The sequence below is a fragment of the Coenobita brevimanus genome, chromosome 23 (genome assembly GCF_032717465.1).
Source record: "Coenobita brevimanus isolate Jiangsu-jjx chromosome 23, ASM3271746v2, whole genome shotgun sequence".
Lineage (NCBI taxonomy): Eukaryota > Metazoa > Arthropoda > Malacostraca > Decapoda > Coenobitidae > Coenobita > Coenobita brevimanus.
The window spans coordinates 4,547,744-4,568,955 of record NC_136976.1 but is presented as its reverse complement, the minus strand read 5'-3'; the positions used below and the strand labels follow the sequence as shown (position 1 = coordinate 4,568,955).

General features: G+C 41.5%; 2 protein-coding genes across 3 annotated transcripts in view; one reads left to right on the top strand and one right to left on the bottom strand.

Annotated features, from left to right (window-relative positions):
- Positions 1 to 692: 692 nt before the first annotated feature.
- On the bottom strand, positions 693 to 12,028 carry Rpn11 (regulatory particle non-ATPase 11). Of its 2 annotated transcripts, none has more exons than XM_080267221.1 (8): positions 11,962 to 12,028; positions 10,992 to 11,090; positions 10,041 to 10,190; positions 6,305 to 6,521; positions 5,164 to 5,276; positions 4,453 to 4,517; positions 3,268 to 3,403; positions 693 to 2,848 (listed from the first exon to the last, which is right to left on the bottom strand). In XM_080267221.1, exons 2-8 carry the CDS (start codon positions 11,082 to 11,084, stop codon positions 2,687 to 2,689), a joined length of 936 nt encoding a protein of 311 aa, XP_080123347.1. In that variant the 5' UTR covers positions 11,085 to 11,090; positions 11,962 to 12,028; the 3' UTR covers positions 693 to 2,686. The 2 variants fall into 2 exon arrangements, with proteins under 2 accessions (XP_080123347.1, XP_080123348.1); XM_080267222.1 differs by having other exon boundaries at positions 11,984 to 12,003.
- Positions 12,029 to 12,555: 527 nt separating this feature from the next.
- Positions 12,556 to 21,212, top strand: part of l(3)80Fj (lethal (3) 80Fj) — a 61,237-nt gene continuing 52,580 nt past the window's right edge. The window contains exons 1-4 of the mRNA XM_080267227.1: positions 12,556 to 12,570; positions 12,661 to 12,763; positions 16,821 to 17,016; positions 20,204 to 20,438. Of these exons, the coding sequence (XP_080123353.1) occupies positions 12,556 to 12,570; positions 12,661 to 12,763; positions 16,821 to 17,016; positions 20,204 to 20,438 (549 nt within the window). The remainder of the gene's footprint in view (positions 12,571 to 12,660; positions 12,764 to 16,820; positions 17,017 to 20,203; positions 20,439 to 21,212) is intronic.

The window sequence follows — 21,212 nt, the reverse complement described above, 5'->3', positions numbered from 1 at the left end:
GGTGAAGTCAGACAAAGCGAGGTGAAGGCATTTCCGGCTAATGTAAATCCCTAGCAAATCCTCTTAACCACCCCTCCTCTCCCCCTCTTTCCCCTACTTGAATTCAGTCATCCTCCACACCCTCCAAAAATCACCAGTCTGCATTTTGCCACCAGACAGTAAACAAGCTCTCTTGCTATTGTGTTCCTCTGATAGACGGTAATTTGTACACTCCAAAATGCCTAAAGTGCAAACTAAACGTAAGCGTATCGTGCTTACCTTGAAACAGAAGCTGGACATATGCAACAGACTTGAAAAAGGCGAACATTATAAAACACTAATGGCTGAATATAAATGTTAATAGGAATGAAAGCTTACTTTGTTGGAAGAAAAATAAATAAATAATATGCCTGCATTTCATACGTACATCATTTATTTTATTTTCTGCAAAACAGCTGAGTGGCGGGTGAGGGGTGGAGTGATGGAGGTCAGGTGGGGAAGAAGAACAGTTGGGGTCAGAATGTAAACAAAACTACCGTGGGGGCACAGGTGTTGTGATAATTCTCCAGTGCAGTCTTAACACATCATCAGTTCACTAATAAATGTTCAAGCTTTTATTTCTTTATTTTATTTTTCAATTTTTATGAGTACAGTACATATAATGAATACAGTAATTCGGTAAACGATGGACTGGTGCAATTTGCAGTACTGCAAATTGCTAGACATTGCACGCACGTCCGTTATGACCATGGTGTGTGTTTACAAGGCAGTTTTTCAGGCGGAATCTCTTAGTGTAACCCCTAATGTGACTGGTGAGTACCTGAACTGTATTTACTGCTGTGATAGCCTTTGTATAGATTTGACTTGAAAATCAGAAATACGGGAAAAATCTGTAACCGGGAAGGTAAATTCCCCAAGCCACCCAGTTAACTGGGACTGTACTGTATGTTGAACAAAAGTTGACAGGAAATAATACATGGCCAACAATCTTTGTTGTTATTACATTTTAAGTGAACTTTCCATATAATTTCTCTATGACTAGCATCATATTAGTGTTACTGTATTTTCTTACTGCTCAGTAGTCAAGATGGAGGGATGGTAATTTTACACCAAGGTAAAGTCCCATCTATTACCAGATGCCTTAATCACATAAGGGGTGGCCACAAACAAATCACCACCATGTTGCCCTGTCCACCACCATTTCACTGCCATGCTCACAGCTTACACCCCCCCTCTCTCATATACCTCTCTATTCCATCCCTCCATCTCATCCTTGGCCTCCCACTCCCTTCCTCCAGCTCACTCACATACACTCTCCTCATTAGTCTCTCACTCTCCACATGGCCAAACCACCTCAGTGTTTTTCTCCTAACGCTTCCTGTAACATCCACAACCATTAACAGAGCATAATAAACAGCCCAGATGTCAAACTCCAGCTTCGTAAACTGAAAGGTACAGTACATAACAGCCACTGTACTTCATATAATTTATTGAAAATTATGCTACTGATAACAGATGGCATATATATATTAGCTTCCCTTGCTAACACTAGAGAATCTGGAAGGTAGGTAAAAAATATTTTAACTAATTTAGATGTGCTTCTGTGTAAATGCTGGACTACAGCCCGAAATCACCCCTACTGATGGTAGTACTCTGGTCATAAAAATATAATCCTTTCTCGTACCACTGGCTTACTATTGAGATGGGGTTCTCAAACATGTTTATGGTAGATTCCCTGCCATAATCATGATCTGCTTCTGCAAGTGAAACTGGGATATGTAAAGTTTCTACTGTTTTCTTTCTTTGTCCTTCCATCCAAAACAGATAACAGCTACAAGTTTTCTTTGTAACCAGGAATTGTTTTTAATGAAAGAAAGCACAATGGAAAAATTCTCATATTGTTGACCGTCCTGCAAAAACTAATCTGATACACCAGGAAATCCATTATAGATACCTTTGAGAATCCCACCCCCGGTCATTCCATCACTGTATATGATATTCTGGCACAAGTATTTTTTTCCTTGTCATGCATTTTAAATATTCAGTTGTTGTTATTCCACTGAACCACCGGCAGCAAAAGATCTTACTAAAGGCCGCATTCTCTCAGTTTATGATGCTCCCTTGCACCTCTTCCTAGTGATATACTCTGCAAATTACAATGTAATACCGTCTTGTATGATTTTTATATCTTTTATTATTGAAATAGTTGCATAAAATATACCAGGTAATCATCTTCCCGCTTCACACTAGTAAATGAAAAGGACAGGACTCATAAACAAGAAAAGGAAAATGCAAAAGCAGATCAATGAAGACTGAGTGAAAATGGGCCACACATCCACACACTCACCACTCAAACACTTAAAATTCTTGGCTCAGTAAAAAAAAATACAAGAAAATATTACAATCCCATTCGCAGAAATTAACAGGGAAGGAAGAGATGCCAGGAAGCCTCGTAAGCCAAAAAAATATATGACCTGACACTATTACGGACTATAGCTGGTTTGTTTTCATCTGAAGGAACTGGGTCACTAAATTTTAATACTATGTTGTGGTTGTGTGAAATTCTGCTTTAGTTGTTAGGTAGGAATAAATCTCCTTGGTTACGAGTCAAATTCATCCCCCAGTCTCATTACACCTGGCCATAAACTGTGGAAATGAGTTAGGGGTCTCTGTCAGATAAAAAACAAACCGACTATAATAACACAGCTTATTTGAAGATAACCGTATCCAACATGGCACCCAGACACTGTACAATGTTCGAGGTCATCAGGATCTCCACCTTGTCCTCCAGATGCCGTTTAGGGTCAAGCTTGCCCACATTTTTGATGGCAAGCTGTTCGGGTGTCATTTTCTCTTCCTCTTCCAGACTCTGGGGAAGGAATCAACAGATGATGCAAAATGATAGAAACACAAGAAGAGAGGGGAACAGGAGAGAGAGGGGAGGAAAATACTTTACGGGACAACAGCGGTACAGAAGAAAATGGAGTAAAGACATCAAATTACTGATGAATTATTGCAATGTACTGAATGGACTTATTGAAATTCTCTGACTCTGGGAAAGGAATAGGATGATGCAAAAAGTAAAAGAAATGAGAAGAGACGGGAAGGGGAGAGGAGAGAGGGGGAGAAGAAAGAAAACGAATGACAGTGGAAAAGAAGAGAATGAAACAGAGATATCATGTTACAAATAAATTACTTCAATGTAATGAATGGATTATGGAAATGGTTTAAGTTGCAAGCATACAAGACATCACATGGAAAGGATTAATTACGTTAAATCAGACCTACCTTATTATACGCTTTAGCCAAATTAAGAATCTCTTTGACGGTATCTTCATTGAGGCTGCTGTGCTCGTTGTAGTTCTGTAGGGTCAGGCCTTCCATCCAAGACTTCTTATGCAAATTCAAAAGCATCTGTTGTTCCCTGAAAAGAAAATGCAAGTATAAAAATACATCCACTACAAGCAATTCATTATATTACCATACAACTTTATCTTTACATTTTAAGTTATAGAGAGACAGACAAACAAATGAGGAGGTAAAGGACTGTTGTGGTGTTAATGTGGACGCAACTGAAAGTGTTAAGAGATACTTTGAGATGGTTTAGCCATGCAGACTGGATGGAGAATGAGACTGATAATGAGTGTATGTGAGTGAGGTGGAGGGGGAGACCATGGATGAGATGAGGGGATGGAGTGGAGAGGTATGTAAGACAGGGATGATAGCTGGAGGAAAAGCAGCCAAACGGCAGGGGACTGGGTGATGTGGAGGCGATTTATTTGTGGCCACCCCTTATGGGATTAAAGTGCCAGGTGATGGACAGATACATAGTAATTATAAGAGGACTCTATCTGATAGGTTTATGTCAAATGATTTGACAATGAAAAGCATCCATCCAACATGCAGATGGTTAGACCTGAGGTGAAGCCAGGATTCCAGGAGCTTGAACGACATGTGAAAGACTCTGGGTTGGGCAATGGGCATGCTGCTGATAGTTCTCCCACTTTATTCTTTTTCCTTGTTTTGTGGACCCTGCCTCACCCCAGTTAAAGGTGGGAAAGTGGTGGTGGTGGTGATAACAATGAGGACTTGATGTACAGTACAGGTGAATAAATATACAGCCCATATCACCTACAGTTGTTGACAGTTCTCCCAATTATGTGTGTCCTCTTTATGTTCCTGAATCCTACACACCCACAAATAATTTTGGGAATAAGGCTGGGATGATGATGGAAGAGTCAGGTAAACAATTATCTTCCCAGTTTTGTCCAAAGTGTTTAAAACCTAGTGAAACATAACCAAGGCCTTAACTGAATTGCTGTACATCTTGGATGGTTCAACTTTTCAGCAATGTAGTCTCATCAAACCTTATAGGTAATTTCCTGACTATAATACTAACTAACAATACTGATGACAATAATGCTTATAAGATCTACAATATACCATACATTCTAAAATCAACCTAATACTCACCTTTCATTCATTCGGTATTTGATAGGGATAGAGTAGTAATGTCTGTTCAATCCGTGAATCAGGGCCTGAAAAACGAAAAGCATTAAGTTGAGCATATTCTTTCCTTTTCTTTTTTTGTTTTAAACTTGCAAAATTAAGACCCTCACCTATGATTTTCCTCTCATTTTCTGACCAACCTGAGTAAACAATCCTACATTTCTTCTATCCTTAGTAACATATGAGTTGAACAGTCTGCACAGCATCCTACTCATATCCCTGACAGCCCCAGAGAGATTTCCATGATACTTCACCTTCACCTTACAACTAATCCTTCTCCTTACACTGTCAATCTTTCTTTGTTTTTTCCCTATACTGGGCTCCTCCACTCACAGCCTTATTTTAGTACTGTAACCCACCCTCTTGTTCCAATAAGGCCTATGGACCCTACCAAAGAGCAACATCTGTGTTACTTTGATGCAGTAGATTGGAAGGCCTTTTTGCAGTACTACTTTCTTGTTTCCTGGAATGATCTCCAAATTATATAGGGTGTCTCAAGCACTGAAGCAACTCTTTCTCTGCTAATGGTAAAGCTAGGAATTTACTTTAACACCATACAATTTTGTCCAGATGAGAGAAAACCCAACAGTCAAAGGGTTATAGTTGTCTGTCACTTAAAGCAATGTTTCATCTATACATATAAGCAAGACAGACTCTACACGTGATGCAGCACACCTGAATGGATGGTTTCTGAAGATGTCCCAGGTTGGAAGTGGTTTGTCTAGGCTCCTGTCCGAGGACCATCATGTTGGGGTTTATGAGACGGAAAGCATCGATCACAACCTTGCCTGTGAAGAAAACAGAAGCACTAAGTTTGTCTCCCCCCCCCTTCCAACAGGTTTGACATCATTTCTCACAACCATCCTCTTCAGTATAAAACTGTCCTGTTTATTTTACTTTTTCCACCACTTCACTGATTTACATAACAAAATTGAAGCCATGTTATCTGTCCCTATACTGGAGTTGGTCAGGGTACAGCTGATGTTTTCTATGGACTTGGAAGTCAAACCAAGTGGCAAAACCAGCTAATTACTTCCCAACAACTGCTGGACGCTGTTTTATTCATGTTTAATAAGATAACCTGGGGTACAGGGACTAAAAGTGACCTCCATTTAACCCAAACATTACAAAATGTCTTCCCAAAACTTAGTAAAACACAAAAGATGTTCTATTGGATATGTTTATGTGAAGCTACAGAACGTGGTGAATGTTTCTGGCGTATCTGGTAGAGCTAGGATGATTCCGGGGGCTTTGAAAGATGAGTGATTGGAATCGTGGCCCATTGGATTGGGCAAATTTGGGCTGTCTGAACATTGCTACTCCTCACCCTGCCCTACGGTGGGAAAGGAGGTCCGGATGATGATGATGTCCCCATACTAAAGAGAGATGAATCAGTTAAGCAGGATCCACAAAAATCATCATCATCTGGCTTGGTAGACCCATGAACCAAACACAGGAAAAGAAAAAGACAAATGCAGGACAACTACCAACGGAATGGCCAGTGAAATGGACTACACATCAATTTATTTATCAATTACCAGACAATTATAACTCACCAATGCAGCTACTTAAACCTTTATAGAAATGTCTGATAACCATTAAACTGGGCAAACTTTGGTTAGTATCTCATTCTATCATTTTTTTTTCTACTGATCCTTACCTCGCTGCATGATGATGATGATGATGATGGGATTCAACAAGAGTGACATGTTCAAGGCTCTTTCTGTATGCAGACATCGGTGAATCTGTTACTTTACTTCCCTCTATCCATACCCGATGATCAAATGCTGCAGGTCAGTTTTTTAACATAACATACCTTTGACGGACTGTATAGGGTCGACAACAACAGCGACGGCGCGCTCTGACAACGCCTCGAAGCTCTGTTGTGTGTTGATGTCCACGCCTGAGAGCCAGCAGCCAAAGCCCGGGTGGGAGTGGTACCAGCCCACCACCATCTCTGGACGACCCACTTGCTTCAACATATCCAACATCTTCGCCTGGAATACCGGGTCTACCGCCTCAACCGACACACCCTGTAAGATTGTATATGCTGTAGATAACATACGATAGTATGATTTTTTTCTTTTATTTTTAATTGCTTAGGGATACAGTCAGTAGCAACATTTTTTCTTTTTATGCTTTGGAAAACAGTGCAAAAAAGTCTTAGAGTGGGACTGTGGGCAACACTGGAAGACAGACGGAGGTGGGTACAGTGCATAAGGCAGTAAGGGGAACTGGTGTAGCAGAATGAAAAGCATAAAGACAATGCACCTGAAGGGAGTTGTATTACCGGTACTCTATATTCATTAGCTACTCTTGGTAAGATGAAGAAATGTATCAAAGGTGATGTTTCAACTTTTCCTCTTTGATCTATCTATCTACAGTATCTATTGCCAGACGCATTAATCCTTTTACAGGGTGGCCACAAACAAATCGCCTCCACATCACCTTGTCCCCTGCCATTTCACTGCCCTACTCCCAATTCACACCCCCCTCTCTCATATACCTCTCCACTTCATCCCTCCATCTCATCCTAGGCCTTCCCCTCTCTCTCTTCCCCTCCATCTCACTCACATACACTCTCCTCACCAGTCTCTCACTCTCCATCCTCTCCACATGGCCAGACCACCTCCGTGTCTACCTATCTATCTATTGCCAGACGCCTAAATCCCGTTCAGGATGGCCACAAACAAATCGCCTCCACGTCAACCTGTCCCCCGCCATTTCACTGCCCCACTCCCAACTCACACCCCCCTCTCTCATATACCTCTCCACCCCATCCCTCCATCTCATCCTCGGCCTCCCCCTCCCTCTTCCCCCCTCCACCTCAATCACATACACTCTCTTCGTCAGTCTTTCACCCTCCATCCTCTCCACATGGCCAAATCACCTCGGTGTATTCCTCCTAACGCTTCCTATCACATCCACATCCACACCACAACACTCCTTTATATCCTCATTTGTCAGCCAGTCTCTCCACGTGACTCCACAGGCTCCTCTTAAATAAGACTGCTCTCACTCTTGACTTGTGTCCTTCCAGCAATGTTCAAGTTTCACTTCCCTACGTTAGAGTTGGTATCACAATACTGTCATGTAGTAACTTTTTCACTTCCATGCTCACTTCCCTGCTTCTTATCACTGCCCTCAAGGTACCAGCAACCTTTCTTCCCTGCTGTACCCTTTTAAGCACTTCACCCTCCAAACCTCCATCCTTACTCATCACACTACCCAAATACTTAAACGTACTCACATTTTCCAACCCCTCACCATCCAACCTCGCTGTACATTCACTGACTTCACCTCTCTCAAAGACCATCACTTTACTCTTCCCTGCATTCACCTTTAGATTCCGTTTCTTACTCTCCCAAACTCATCCACCAAGCCTTGCAGCTCTCCTTCGTCTTCACTCAACAACACAGTATCATCTGCAAACAACAGTACAGGGAGTTTCCAAACACTACCCTCTCTCACCATGGCCACTCCAACATCCACTACCCTACCTTGTACCTCTTTTATTACCCCATCCATGTACAGATTGAACAACCATGGAGACATGACACATCCCTGTTTCAACACAACCTTCAAAGAGAAAAATTCACTCAGTTCACCATCCACACGCACTGCAGCCTTCGCACCATCATACATACTCTTCACAGTATTCAACAACTTCCCATCTACTCCATATATTCTTAATACTTTCCAAAATCCTTGTCTATCCACCCTGTCATATGCTTTCTCCAAATCCATGAAAGCCGCATACTTCTTTCCCTTCTCTAGAAACTTTTCCACTAAAGATCTAAGAATGAATATCTGATCTACACAACCTCTTCCCTTCCACCTCAGTGTGTTTCTCCAAATGTTTCCAATCACATCCACACCACAATGCTCCTTCACATCCTCATTTGTCAGTCTGTCTCTCCATGTGACTCCACAGGCTCCTCTCAAATAACTCATTTCTACTGCTCTCACTCTTGACTTGTGTCCTTCCAACAACGTCCAAGCTTCACATCCACAGGTCAGAGTTGGTATCACAATACTATCATGTAGTAACTTTTTCACTTCCCTGTTTCTTATCACTGCCCTCAAGGAACCAGCAACCTTTCTTCCTTGTAGTACCCTTTCGAGCACTTCACCCTCCAAACTTCCATCCTTACTCATCACACTACCCAAGTACTTAAATGTACTCACATTTTCTTTGAGAGAGGTGAAGTTAGTGAATGTACAGCGAGGTTGGATGGTGAGGAATTGGAAAATGTGAGTACGTTTAAGTACTTGGGTAGTGTGATGAGTAAGGATGGAGGTTTGGAGGGTGAAGTGCTTGAAAGGGTACAGCAGGGAAGAAAGGCTGCTGGTTCTTTGAAAGCAGTGATAAGAAACAGGGAAGTGAGCATGGAAGTGAAAAAATTACTACATGAAAGTACTGTGATACCAACTCTAACGTACGGAAGTGAAGCTTGGACATTGTTGGAAGGACACAAGTCAAGAGTGAGAGCAGTGGAAATGAGTTATTTAAGAGGAGCCTGTGGAGTCACATGGAGAGACAGGCTGATGAATGAAGATATAAAGGAGCGTTGTGGTGTGGATGTGGATGCGATAGGAAGCGTTATGAGGAACACACTGAGGTGGTTTGGCCATGTGGAGAGGATGGAGGGTGAAAGACTGACGAAGAGAGTGTATGTGAGTGAGGTGGAGGGGGGAAGAGGGAGGGGGAGGCCGAGGATGAGATGGAGGGATGGGGTGGAGAGGTATATGAGAGAGGGGGGTGTGAGTTGGGAGCAGGGCAGTGAAATGGCGGGGGACAGGGCGACTTGGAGGCGATTTGTTTGTGGCCACCCCAAACGGGATTGAGGCGTCTGGCAATAGATAGATAGATAGATTTTCCATTTCCTCACAATTCAACCTCGCTGTACATTCACTGACTTCACCTCTCTCAACGACCATAGCTTTACTCTTCCCTACATTCACCTTTATATTCCGTTTCTTACACACCCTCCCAAACTCATCCACCAAGTCTTGCAGCTCCTCTTCATCTTCACTTAACAACACAGTACGGTATCATCTACAAACAATAGTACAGGGAGTTTCCAAACACTGCCCTCTCTCACCAGGGCCACTCCAACATCCACTGCCCTACCTTGTATCTCTTTGATATATACATAAGTAAACACAGCACAGTGTACTGGTATCAATGAACTATGTCTACTTGCTAATTGAAAAAAATGATAATGGAAATATACCTGAAAAGTCAAGCTATGGTGCTGTATATATGTGTACTGTAACTTGGAAAAGAATGTTTGCTGTCCATGGTGGCACATGTAGGCGGAGGAAATAGCTGTCATCTCCATGGCAACAATTACCTAGAGTTCTGTTTTTATAATGAGTACAGAAATCTACAGCACGGCTCTTTCACTTTACGACATAAACTCCTTCATCCTGTTATGGAATCCGAAATCAAACATCTATTAAAACACATGTAAAAGTCAGTCTTGTAGGCCTTAGATATACTGTTCAATCTCCTACTGTAATGGCAACGCTGTTCACTTCTGACTTACTGTGCCGCTCTGAGGCATGGCAAATACATCAATAACCCTGACAGTGTAATCGTCCACAAACTCGCCCAGCATGAGCCCCATCACCTCCATCGGCACACCAGCACGCCCGTGTTTGAGCATCTTCAGCAGTGCCAGTGAGGAGATGTACACCTGCACAGAAAAGGAACAGAATTACAGTAATAACATGGTAGAAGACTGACACAAGCATAGATAGATGGGTGGATGGATGGAGGGAGGGACTGATGGATGGATGGAGGGACTGATGGATGTATGCATGGATGGATGGATGGAAGGATGGATGGATGGATGGATGGAAGGAAGGAAGGAAGGATGGATGGATGGATGGATGGAGGGATGGATAGGGGGATGGATGGAGGGAGGGACTGGGTATGTAAGTATTATTGTATGCATGTAGGAGGATAGACTGAGTAATTAACAGACTAACTGATGGATGAATGGCGAAATGACAGATAGATATACAAACAGATAAATACCAACTGGAAGACAAAACACAGATCAAGTGGACAATGAACAAAAAAAAACTACATACAGTATACAAAAAACCTAAGAAATGAACCAGGTATGATGATAAGATATGGAGAGCAACTGAAACACAGCAAAAATATCTGAAACTACAATATAATGCTCATTACACTTTACAGAAATTCTCATACAAACAGGAGAACAAGGACAAAAATAAAATATGAATGGAGCAACTGGAGCAGGCAGGAAACACACACACACACACACACACACACACACACACACACACACACAAATCTACTAGTATTACACTTGACAAAAGTTAACTACAAAAAAAGGGGGGGTTATGGATTACATGTTTGGCAACCTCTCTCTCTCTATTCATTATATCAACCAGTATCTATCTATCTATTTCCATTATTCATTACTCAGTCTCTCTCTCCCCCATTAATCACCTCTACCTCTCACCTGTTCGGCAGTATCTGGGACAGGTGCATCGTTGGGAGGTGGTCCTTGTCCAAGAGTCGGCAAACCCCCTCCAAGCCGCAGAAGTCGATCCATTCTAACCTGTGGGGGTAGACAGAAACTGGCTTACAAAAACCCAATATTGCCAATGACATCTTTTGAATCTTACTCTGCCTGGCAGAGATGTTATATAACACATAATAGAGTATGTGCAACACAAAAAAATAAATAAAATAAAAAATCCATAGGTGAGAAGACTGCACAACCAGAGTGAGAGGAACTATACCCCTTTTACTTTAACTTGGCCTGAAATTACTGTCTCTCCATCTTGAATGCTGAGCCATAACAAAAGGGTTTCACTAGAATATGACAGTGTGCTGTGGAAATTAAAACCGCACTTTTAGAGTCGCACTATTGTCGCTATCTCCCACTGAGCTATGTGCAACACACTGATAAATGACAAAAATCTGGGCTAAATTAAGGTGAAAGAACTACAGCAGGGAGACAACCACAAGAGAAGTCTAATTCTGTTCAAGCAAATGTAAGTCAGATTATAAACAGGTCTGAGGGGAGAAATTTGGACGATAATGATAAAGATCCTGTGATGGTTTGTCCAAGGGATGAATGAAGCCTGATAAAATGGTTGGAGGAAAAAAAACAAAAACGGAAGGATAGACTGTGAATGACACGCGTGGTGGTAACTTATGTAACGTAGGCAAGACATTATGGGGAAAGACCTGAGTTTTTGGAAAAGGTTCACTGTTAAACTGGTACTGAAAAGCCAGGTGGTTCTTTTGTTGAAACAGCCCCTCACATGATGCAGCATCATGCAACATACTGGTTCACAATATACTCAACTAGCGCAACTCACGCTCAGTATTTCAACCCCACTGATACCTATTTGTCTCTTCCACACCGAAAATAACTGATAGTAAATGGAGTTATAAACCAGTGAAATTAAGGCCCAAAATACCTGAAGAACTGTGAGAAAATACCGAAATACTCGCAGCCCCTCCACACACACCAGCCGTGAGTGTTTATCCTCAAATTCTGTCAACATTGGCCAAACTTCGACATCGATTAATATTTTTAGTTTCGTGTGTCACCCTTACCAACAATGCAAAATATTTCTTGCTTGCGATATATGGGGAAAATAAAGAGAAAGTGGCGCTTATAGTGTTGAATTTTAGCATATGATATCAAGTCGACTTAACCACATGTATATATTTTGAACTAATAAGCTCGAACTGAGGCCTCAATTGAGTGAATTTGATCTTCATAAATATAGTGTAGTACGTTGTTTTTCGACGAATGATTAATATAATAAGATATTTGCATATGTCAATTTTGAATGGTTCCCTGGAAACTGTTTGTTGACATTGCAGAATACATTAGTAAAGAAGAACATTTCGAATATACGTTTACGTTTTCATAAACAATATGTTGTATTACTCTACATTTTACATCGTTAAGGAATAAAATCTTAAGTTAAATGTCAGTTGATGAAACTATAAATCAGGACTAAATATCAGAAACTGTGCCGGATCTTACACACTCCAGTGACAACATGGGCGATTCTGAGGTGAGGCAGATGTCAAGTTAACTCCTCCTCGTACTTTTAGCTAATAGTAAGCGTATATGGCCCTAATTAATACCACTTTGCCCTCAACAGGTAATAGAAAAGCTGAAAGGGGTGCCACAGCTGCTGGTGGCGTCGAAGAGGGCTAATAGACTGGCCGGCATCAACACAGCCTTGGAGGTGGTCAACAGGGAAGGTCTGTTGTTTTCAGGAATTTGACCCGTTTTACCAGTATGTGTTGGTGTTCGCTGTATTTAATGAATGGTTAGATTTGAATGCCATAGTTTTATTTTGCTGAGTGTGAATGATTGACTTCTTTAATTATTATCTTTAGTTGAGACGAGATACAATTGTTTGAATATGGGTAGCTTAAAAATAGGCTGCCTTAAGTTGATGTATGTATGTTGTATTAAGATGTATACTTGATTTTAACGTGTCTGAGTTATTTTTGTTCCATTTTTGCATGGTTAACCTCAAATGCAATGGCTTTCTTTAAAGGTATATAATAGATTGACCTTAGACATAATAACTTTAGGTAATCTTAAGTTTATATATATCTGTCCTTTTCAGAAATTTTTTAAGGTTTTACTACTTGATTTTGTTTTTGTTTTTTTCCGTGTTTTATGAATTGTCAGGAATAAGTACCATTGTTTGAATAACCTGAAAAATAATAGGTCAGCATGAGTTTGTAAACGAAAATATTTTAGGCATGATTGCTTTAAATGTCGCAGGTTGGTTGGAAAATACTGTAAATTGTAAATACTGATTGCCCAAACTTACTATTTTCAATAATCTAAGAGGAATTGGTATTTTTTATTCCTTTAAACTAGTGGCACACATTTAACTTGTCTTTGATTATTGCTGTGTACATATGCATTTATTTTTGGGTTTATACATACAGGTTTTATCAGCACACACACACACACATAGGCTTATGAGCAGAATTCGTGCAGGTTTATTTATGTTGTTCCTGAAAAAAGCTTTTATATATATCTGCACATCATCACCACACTCCCAGCCTACTTTTGGCTTTTCACCTGTCACCATCTCTGCCCACACCATCACCTTATCTGTATCCTTCACCATGCCTCTGTATTTAGTAACAAGTTTCAATATTTCATACCTTAGAAACCATTGTGTGAGTGAGGTGAATGGGGGGAGAGTGAGGTGGAGACCAAGGATGAGATGGAGGTAGGGATAGGTATATGAGAGAGGGGAGTGTGAATTGCGGGGAGGGCAGCTTAAAGGCAGAGGACAGGGCAATATGAAGAATATTTGTTTGTGGTCACCTCTCACGAGATTGAGGTGTCTGGCTACAAATAGATAGGTAGAAGTCTTTGCATAGATAGGTCTGATTTTTTTGCACATGACCATAAAAGCCTAGCATGAATATAGTTGTTGAGTGTTTGACCTTATAAACATAATATAAAATTTGAACCTGCGTTGAATAATTAGCATAGTGGATGAGTGTCATAGTAGTGAGAATTGCATGTCACTGGACCTGATGCTATCACTTTAACCAGGGGTATGGTATGTAAATGGAACTGCTTGAACCTGATTTAATGAGAATGGTCCTGAATGGATCTGAGTGTGAAAAGGATGAATTTTATAAAGTGGCTCTAAGCTAATTTGGAGGTGTTTATGGCCACCTCTTAAGAGATCAAGGTATCTGGATGTATGTAGACTTTGATTTGATGTGATAGAATTTGAAGTGATCTAAAAGGACCAGAATTAACCCAACTGAACCTAGATTAACCTAATTAGATTTTAGTGGATCAGAATTGGCATATGACGACCTGAATTGAGCTGCCAGTGTGAAGTGAAATAACTGATCATGAATTTACCATAGCCTGAGTTGTTGTGACTGGGGCCAAAATTAGCATGATTTGAAATGTCCCAAGTGGATGTGAAATAGCCCAAATGGATCTGATTTAACATGAAGGGGTGATATTGGACCTAAGGGAATGTAACTAGTAATGATAATATTAGCTAATAATGAAAATAATACAAATAATAGTACAGCTAATAATAATAATAATATAATAATAATAATAATTGCTATAAGTGGACCTGATGACCTGGTAGGCATCCCTTAATAAGCGACATCATAAAGTGACTAGTAAATTAATATAATAACCCCTTCACTACAGTAATGCCTTATTATAGTTTATTCTTCTTACCTCCAAATGATTATACTTTTGGAAATTTCTCTTGAATTTTATAATGAAGGACATTTTTTAGAAGTGTATATATATATATATTGTGGAAGTCATTTGTTTATTTACCCTTTAAGCAACTACAGTATTAATATCATCAGACATTCAGAGATGCCAGTGTCTGTCTATCCATTGCCAGACGCCATAATCCCATAAGGGGTGGCCACAAACAAATCGCCTCCATGTCGCCCTGTCCCCTGCCATTTCACTGCCCTTCTTGCAGCTCACACCTCCCTCTCTCATATACCTCTCCACACCATCCCTCCATTTCATCCTCAGGCTTCCCCTCGCTCCTTCCCCCTCCACGTCACTCACATACCCTCTCCTCTCTCATCTCTCGCTCTCTGTCCTCTCCACATGGCCAAACTACTTCAGTGCAATTCTCCTAACAATTTCTGTCGCATCCACATCTACACCACAATGCTCCTTCACTTCCTTATTTGTTAGTCTGTCTCTCCATGTAATTCCGCATGCTTCTCTCAGAATAACTCATTTCCACTGCTCTCACTCTTGACTTGTGTTCTTCCAACGAGATCCAAGCTTCTCTTCCATACGTTAGAGTCGGTATCAATACTGTCATGCAGCAATTTTTTTTTACTTCCATACTCACTTCCCTTTTTCTTATCACTGCTTTCAAAGAACCATCAACCTATCTTCCTTGTTGTACCCTTTCAAGTACCTCATCCTCCAAACTTCCATCCTTACTCATCACACTACCCAATATTTAAATGCACTCACATTTTCCATTTCCTGACCATCCAACCTTTCTGTGCATTCAGTGACTTCATGCCCGTGTCAGCGTTTCAAATTTAAAACAGGTGGGCGTGATACCAGTCAGTTTGTGGAAAGACATGCCCTTTTTTCCATCCTCATGATTCCTTTTCCTAGTGTCTCTTTGACTTCTATTCTGGTTGGTTAAGAAAGATCCCTAACATCTTCTCGTAAGCAATTCATTTTGTTTATTACACCTTACTGCCCTCTTCTCTGTTACATAAATCCATCCAGTATCACCGTACTCTGTAAAAAAAAATGTGCAAAAGGATATTGACCACCCATATCCAAAACTAAATTGCTTTGAACTGGTGTTAGGGAGCTATAGTGCTGAACTGCCCACCACCAGAACACTATTACAAGCCACTCAGGTGATGAAAAAGTGATTATAGCAGGTAAAGATTAGATAGATACCTGGCCTTTGGTTCCTTCTTCATTGCATTAAAAAAAAAAAGTTAGCAGCAGTTGTGTGGGTGACGTAGATGGCATTATATTTGGACAGAGATTGATAATGAGCGAGTGTGTGAAGATGGTAATCCCACAGCCGGTTGCTATCCAGGCCAGCTGACTTGATGCATCTTATTTTCTCTCTTTCATTTTATATATAACAAAATTTATAAAGATAACATGGAAGTACAGAGATTTTTAGTTTTTATTTTTCTCTTGTTTGTGTTGTTTTAAGGGTTATATAGTGAACTTCATCCAACAGGCATTCTGGTTTTTATGTATACACTTTTTTTTTTTTTTTAATGCAAGAATCATCCAGTATTCCTTGGCATTCATGAACACAACTGATTAACTCAGAAACCGTTTCTCTCTGTCTTTTTCCCTTGCCTACAACCTCCTGCCTTTGAAACTCAGTCATATTATTATTGTTGTTGCCTGTAGCTCATATGTGAAGAAGATGGCCTTGTGCAGCCCACCATCCTTCTTTCAGGGGATAGGGAGTTGAGGGACACTTATAATTAGATCACATAATTGCTAGTGGTGATGCACAGCCCATTATTGTCAGAGTCTGAATCCTCTTTTGGGCAGCTGGTGCTACTTGACTCAGGTCCAAGAATGGATTGGTAACTAAATGATGTACCTAGAATGATGCTAAGGGGAGGTGACTGTGATGGTTTGGATAATACAGTGAAGTTGTATCCTTATATAGTGGCTGAAGACTCCACCACAGGCTCAAAGGCATAAGTTGCAGAGAGGAGCAGTGTAGCGAGGAGGAGATTTTTGGATATATTAAATTGTGTGTAAATGTTTGCCCTACAGAACTGCCTGACTTGGTAGTGAAGGGAGTGTCACGTGTGGCTGTGCAGGTGGTGGCAGGTTACACTGATGGCCCCTCCCGTGCCCGCCTCAGGGAGCTGATATATACGCTGGCTCAGAAGCATCCCGCCGCACCGCCAGCTCTTGCTCTCTCCCTCCATGCCCTCGCTCAGCACCATGCAGCCGCCCCACACTCATCGTAAGTCATCAACTAATCTCTTTTAAGCCAGGAGTCAAGAGTACCTGTGTGTCAACTTGTATGAGCTTCAGATGATCCTGAGCACTTTGTCTTTACTGCTGTGTTTTTGCATATGGCATGGTGATGTTTATTCCTGTTAGAAAACTGCATGGTATGGATAACATGCAAGAGAATATTAAGCCGTAACTATCTAATATGTAAAATAAATTGCTAAGATCATACTAGGGAGGCTTCCAAGTCCACCAGAATATGGTTGTACATGTACCAGTACAGTTGGTCCACTCCTGCAGTGCTTATCCAGTACAATAAATGTCTCAGCAGTAATAGTCATTACTCTGAGCCTTCTTCTCTCCTGCTCACTTCTCCTTGTGAGTGTGTTACTGTGTTTAGTTTTCATGGTTATGAGTTTCCTGCTCAGACTGAGACATCGGCAGTTGTAGATGGGCCAGGTGGGAGTGGAGCCAACTTTGCCAAATATACAGTAAATTTTCTTGGTTCCAGCTCTCATAATCCAATAAAAGTCCTGTAATTCATATCGCAGGGCACTGAGGGTCTTTCGGACTGTTCGTTTTTTTGGACTATTGGGAGGGACCATTGAAAACATTAGAAGTATGTACATGACCATTAAATAGGCTAAACACTTAAAATGATATGGGTTATTATTTGACTCACTGGAAAAGCATAGAAGTACAGATGAATGAATAGTTGCTTACAGGTACATCCAACTCCAAGGGCAAGCCCAAACCAGGTTAATCCTTAGATAAAGCCCAGAAAAACACACACACACACACAAATTTTTTAAAGAAGCCCAGAAAAAATCAATAAATTTTGCATTGACAATTTCAGAGTACAGTATGGGGATTTTTGGATTATAGGTGGTCGGATTGGAAGACTTTTCCTGTATTCCAGTTTGTTTTCCTGACATCCCTTTTCCCCAACCAATGTGTTTAAGTAGTTGTGGCAGCCCCAGTTTTATCTGAATGTGAATGTTAACAGGCCTTGGAGAGGTCTTGGTGGGACGACCAGACTTTGGTTTCCGTGATGGCATCTCACCGCTGTTTTCCTCCCTGAACTGCACACGCCACTTCCAAACTGTTGACCTTGCCACATCCATCAACTCTATCTATCTGTCTATTGCCAGACGCCTCAATTCCGTTTGGGGTGGCCACAAACAAATCGCCTCCAAGTTGCCCTGTCCCCCGCCATTTCACTGCCCTGCTCCCAACTCACACCCCCCTCTCTCATATACCTCTCCACCCCATCCCTCCATCTCATCCTCGGCCTCCCCCTCTCTCTTCACCCCTCCACCTCACTCACACTCTCTTTGTCAGTCTTTCACCCTCCATCCTCTCCACATGGCCAAACCACCTCAGTGTGTTCCTCATAACGCTTCCTATCACATCCACATCAACACCACAACGCTCCTTTATATCCTCATTCGTCAGCCTGTCTCTCCATGTGACTCCACAGGCTCCTCTTAAATAACTCATTTCCACTGCTCTCACTCTTGACTTGTGTCCTTCCAACAACGTCCAAGCTTCACTTCCATACGTTAGAGTTGGTATCACAATACTGTCATGTAGTAACTTTTTCACTTCCATGCTCACTTCCCTGTTTCTTATCACTGCTTTCAAAGAACCAGCAACCTTTCTTCCCTGCTGTACCCTTTCAAGCACTTCACCCTCCAAACCTCCATCCTTACTCATCACACTACCCAGGTACTTAAATGTACTCACATTTTCCAATTCCTCACCATCCAACCTCGCTGTACATTCACTGACTTCACCTCTTTCAAAGACCATCACTTTACTCTTCCCTACATTCACCTTTAGATTCCGTTTCTTACACACTCTCCCAAACTCATCCACCAAGCCTTGCAGCTCCCCTTCGTCTTCACTCAACAACACAGTATCATCTGCAAACAACAGTACAGGGAGTTTCCAGACACTATCCTCTCTCACCATGGCCACTTCAACATCCACTACCCTACCTTGTACCTCTTTTATTACCCCATCCATGTACAGATTGAACAACCATGGAGACATGACACATCCCTGTTTCAACCCAACCTTCAAAGAGAAAAATTCACTTAGTTCACCATCCACACGCACTGCAGCCTTCGCACCATCGTACATACTCTTCACAGCATTCAACAACTTCCCATCTACTCCATATATTCTTAACACTTTCCACAATCCTTGTCTGTCCACCCTGGGGATAGGGGGTTTTTTCAAGAATACTCCCCCAGTATCCCTGCTTGTCGTAAGAAGCGACCAAAAGGGTTGGCAGAGGGTTAGTGCCCCTCCCCGGAAAACAGTTTACTAAAAAAACAAACAATAAGCTTCGGACAAGGACTGACCAAACGATGACGTCCACCAACTCACTAATTTCATTTATTTGGTGGGTTAGATTTTGTAAAGCAATGATCTGAGCAGTGGTTTCATTGCTTAACTCCTTGATAGGGGTCATAGTAAGGTATCAGAGCCACATACACTGCCTGTAACTACGAAAAAAATCGACCCACTTGAAGAGCAAGATGCTACACACATCTGCTGTTTCTGACAGCCCACAGGCAACTGGGGCAGCAGCCAGTCAGCACTCTGTACTCCCACAGGCTGCAGTGACGTCATGTAGTGACCACATACTTCTGGCATTTTTGATTCACCCTCAAGAATACTATTCTTTTTTTGCCATAAGTATGCAGCGCTGTGAGCCAGGCACCACATGCTTTAGTCCAGTACTGTACACTTAGTCATTATCAAAAAATGTTTTATTGTTTGAGGACTTTCATATTTCCACATGCTGATTTGTGAACCCTGAAAAACTTTACATTAAAAAGGCAACATGTAATGTGGACTTTTTCAGTTTCTGCTTCCCCTACTTTTGTTTACAGTCACACCCTTGCTTGCATCGTAACGTCAGAAAAGCGACTTAACAGCGACGCCATATGTCTTCTTTTTGTTCACAGTTGTGCCCTTGCTTGCATCGTAATGTCAGACAAGCAACATAACAAAGACACCTTAATTGCTACTTTTGTTTACAGTCATGTCTTTGCTTGCATTATATCACAGAAGTGACACAACATACACACCACATGCCCTGCTTCTGTTTACAGTCGTGCCCTTGCATGCATCATAACGTCAGAAAAGCAAAACAAAGACACCATATGCCTTTCTTTTGTTTACAGTCGTTCCCTTGCCCGCATGCACATCTCTCCTACGGAGGTTGCAGCACGAGTGTGGAGCATCGCAGTATCAGCAGGACATCACCTAAATACTAAGGAGGCGGGTGCACTGACTGAAGCCCTTGCCATCCACTACTCCCTGACAGTGGCAGCGCGTGACAACAACCTGACACGCCGCGCCACCAGGGCCATCACTGCCATCACCAAGGATGAACGCTTACTCAAGGCTGTCTGTCAGGTAGGCTGCTTGTGTCTTTTTTTTTCCTGTCATGTCATATGGGAAAGCTGTAGCTCCTTGCTTAACACTCATAGGCTCCTGTGACTTGAACTAAATGAAGTTGCTTAGTCGTAGTAAAATTAAATAAAGAGTTGAGACAAGCATGAGGTGGTTCATTTGAGTCTAGTTTTAGGTCATCATCATGTTGAATAGATCAGAGGAGAGAAGGAAAATGATAGTGATGGTGGTGGTGGTGGTGGTATGAATGACAGTGATGATGATGATGATATTGATAGAGTTGGTCGCAGTGATGGTAATATGTACATCTATTTATCTATTGCTAGATGCCTTAATCCCATAAGTCACAGCGTTTCTTAACCTTTTCCAACCTGAGCATCCTCCTGTAATAAGATCTCAGTCCAGCACCCCTTTACATCTGGTTACTGGGACTACGGTTGCTACACTACTGCAGGGTTAAAATAAAATAAAATGAAGTGAAGTACTGCCTAACAGTTTATTTTATACATTCTCAAAAAAAAATCAAGGATGCCAGTACTAAGCAAAACCAATTAAGAAAAAAAAAAAAAAGCAATAATGCAACATTTTCCAGCTCCCCCTAAAATTGATTTCAGCACCCCAGGTTAAGAAACGCTGGAGGGTGGCCACAAACAAGATTGCCTCCATGTCGCTCTGTCCCCCTTAATTTTTCTGCCCTCTCCCCAGCTCTTACCCTCTTCTCACATATACTGTGCCACTCCATCCCTTCATCTCATCCTCAGCCTCCCCCTCCCTTTC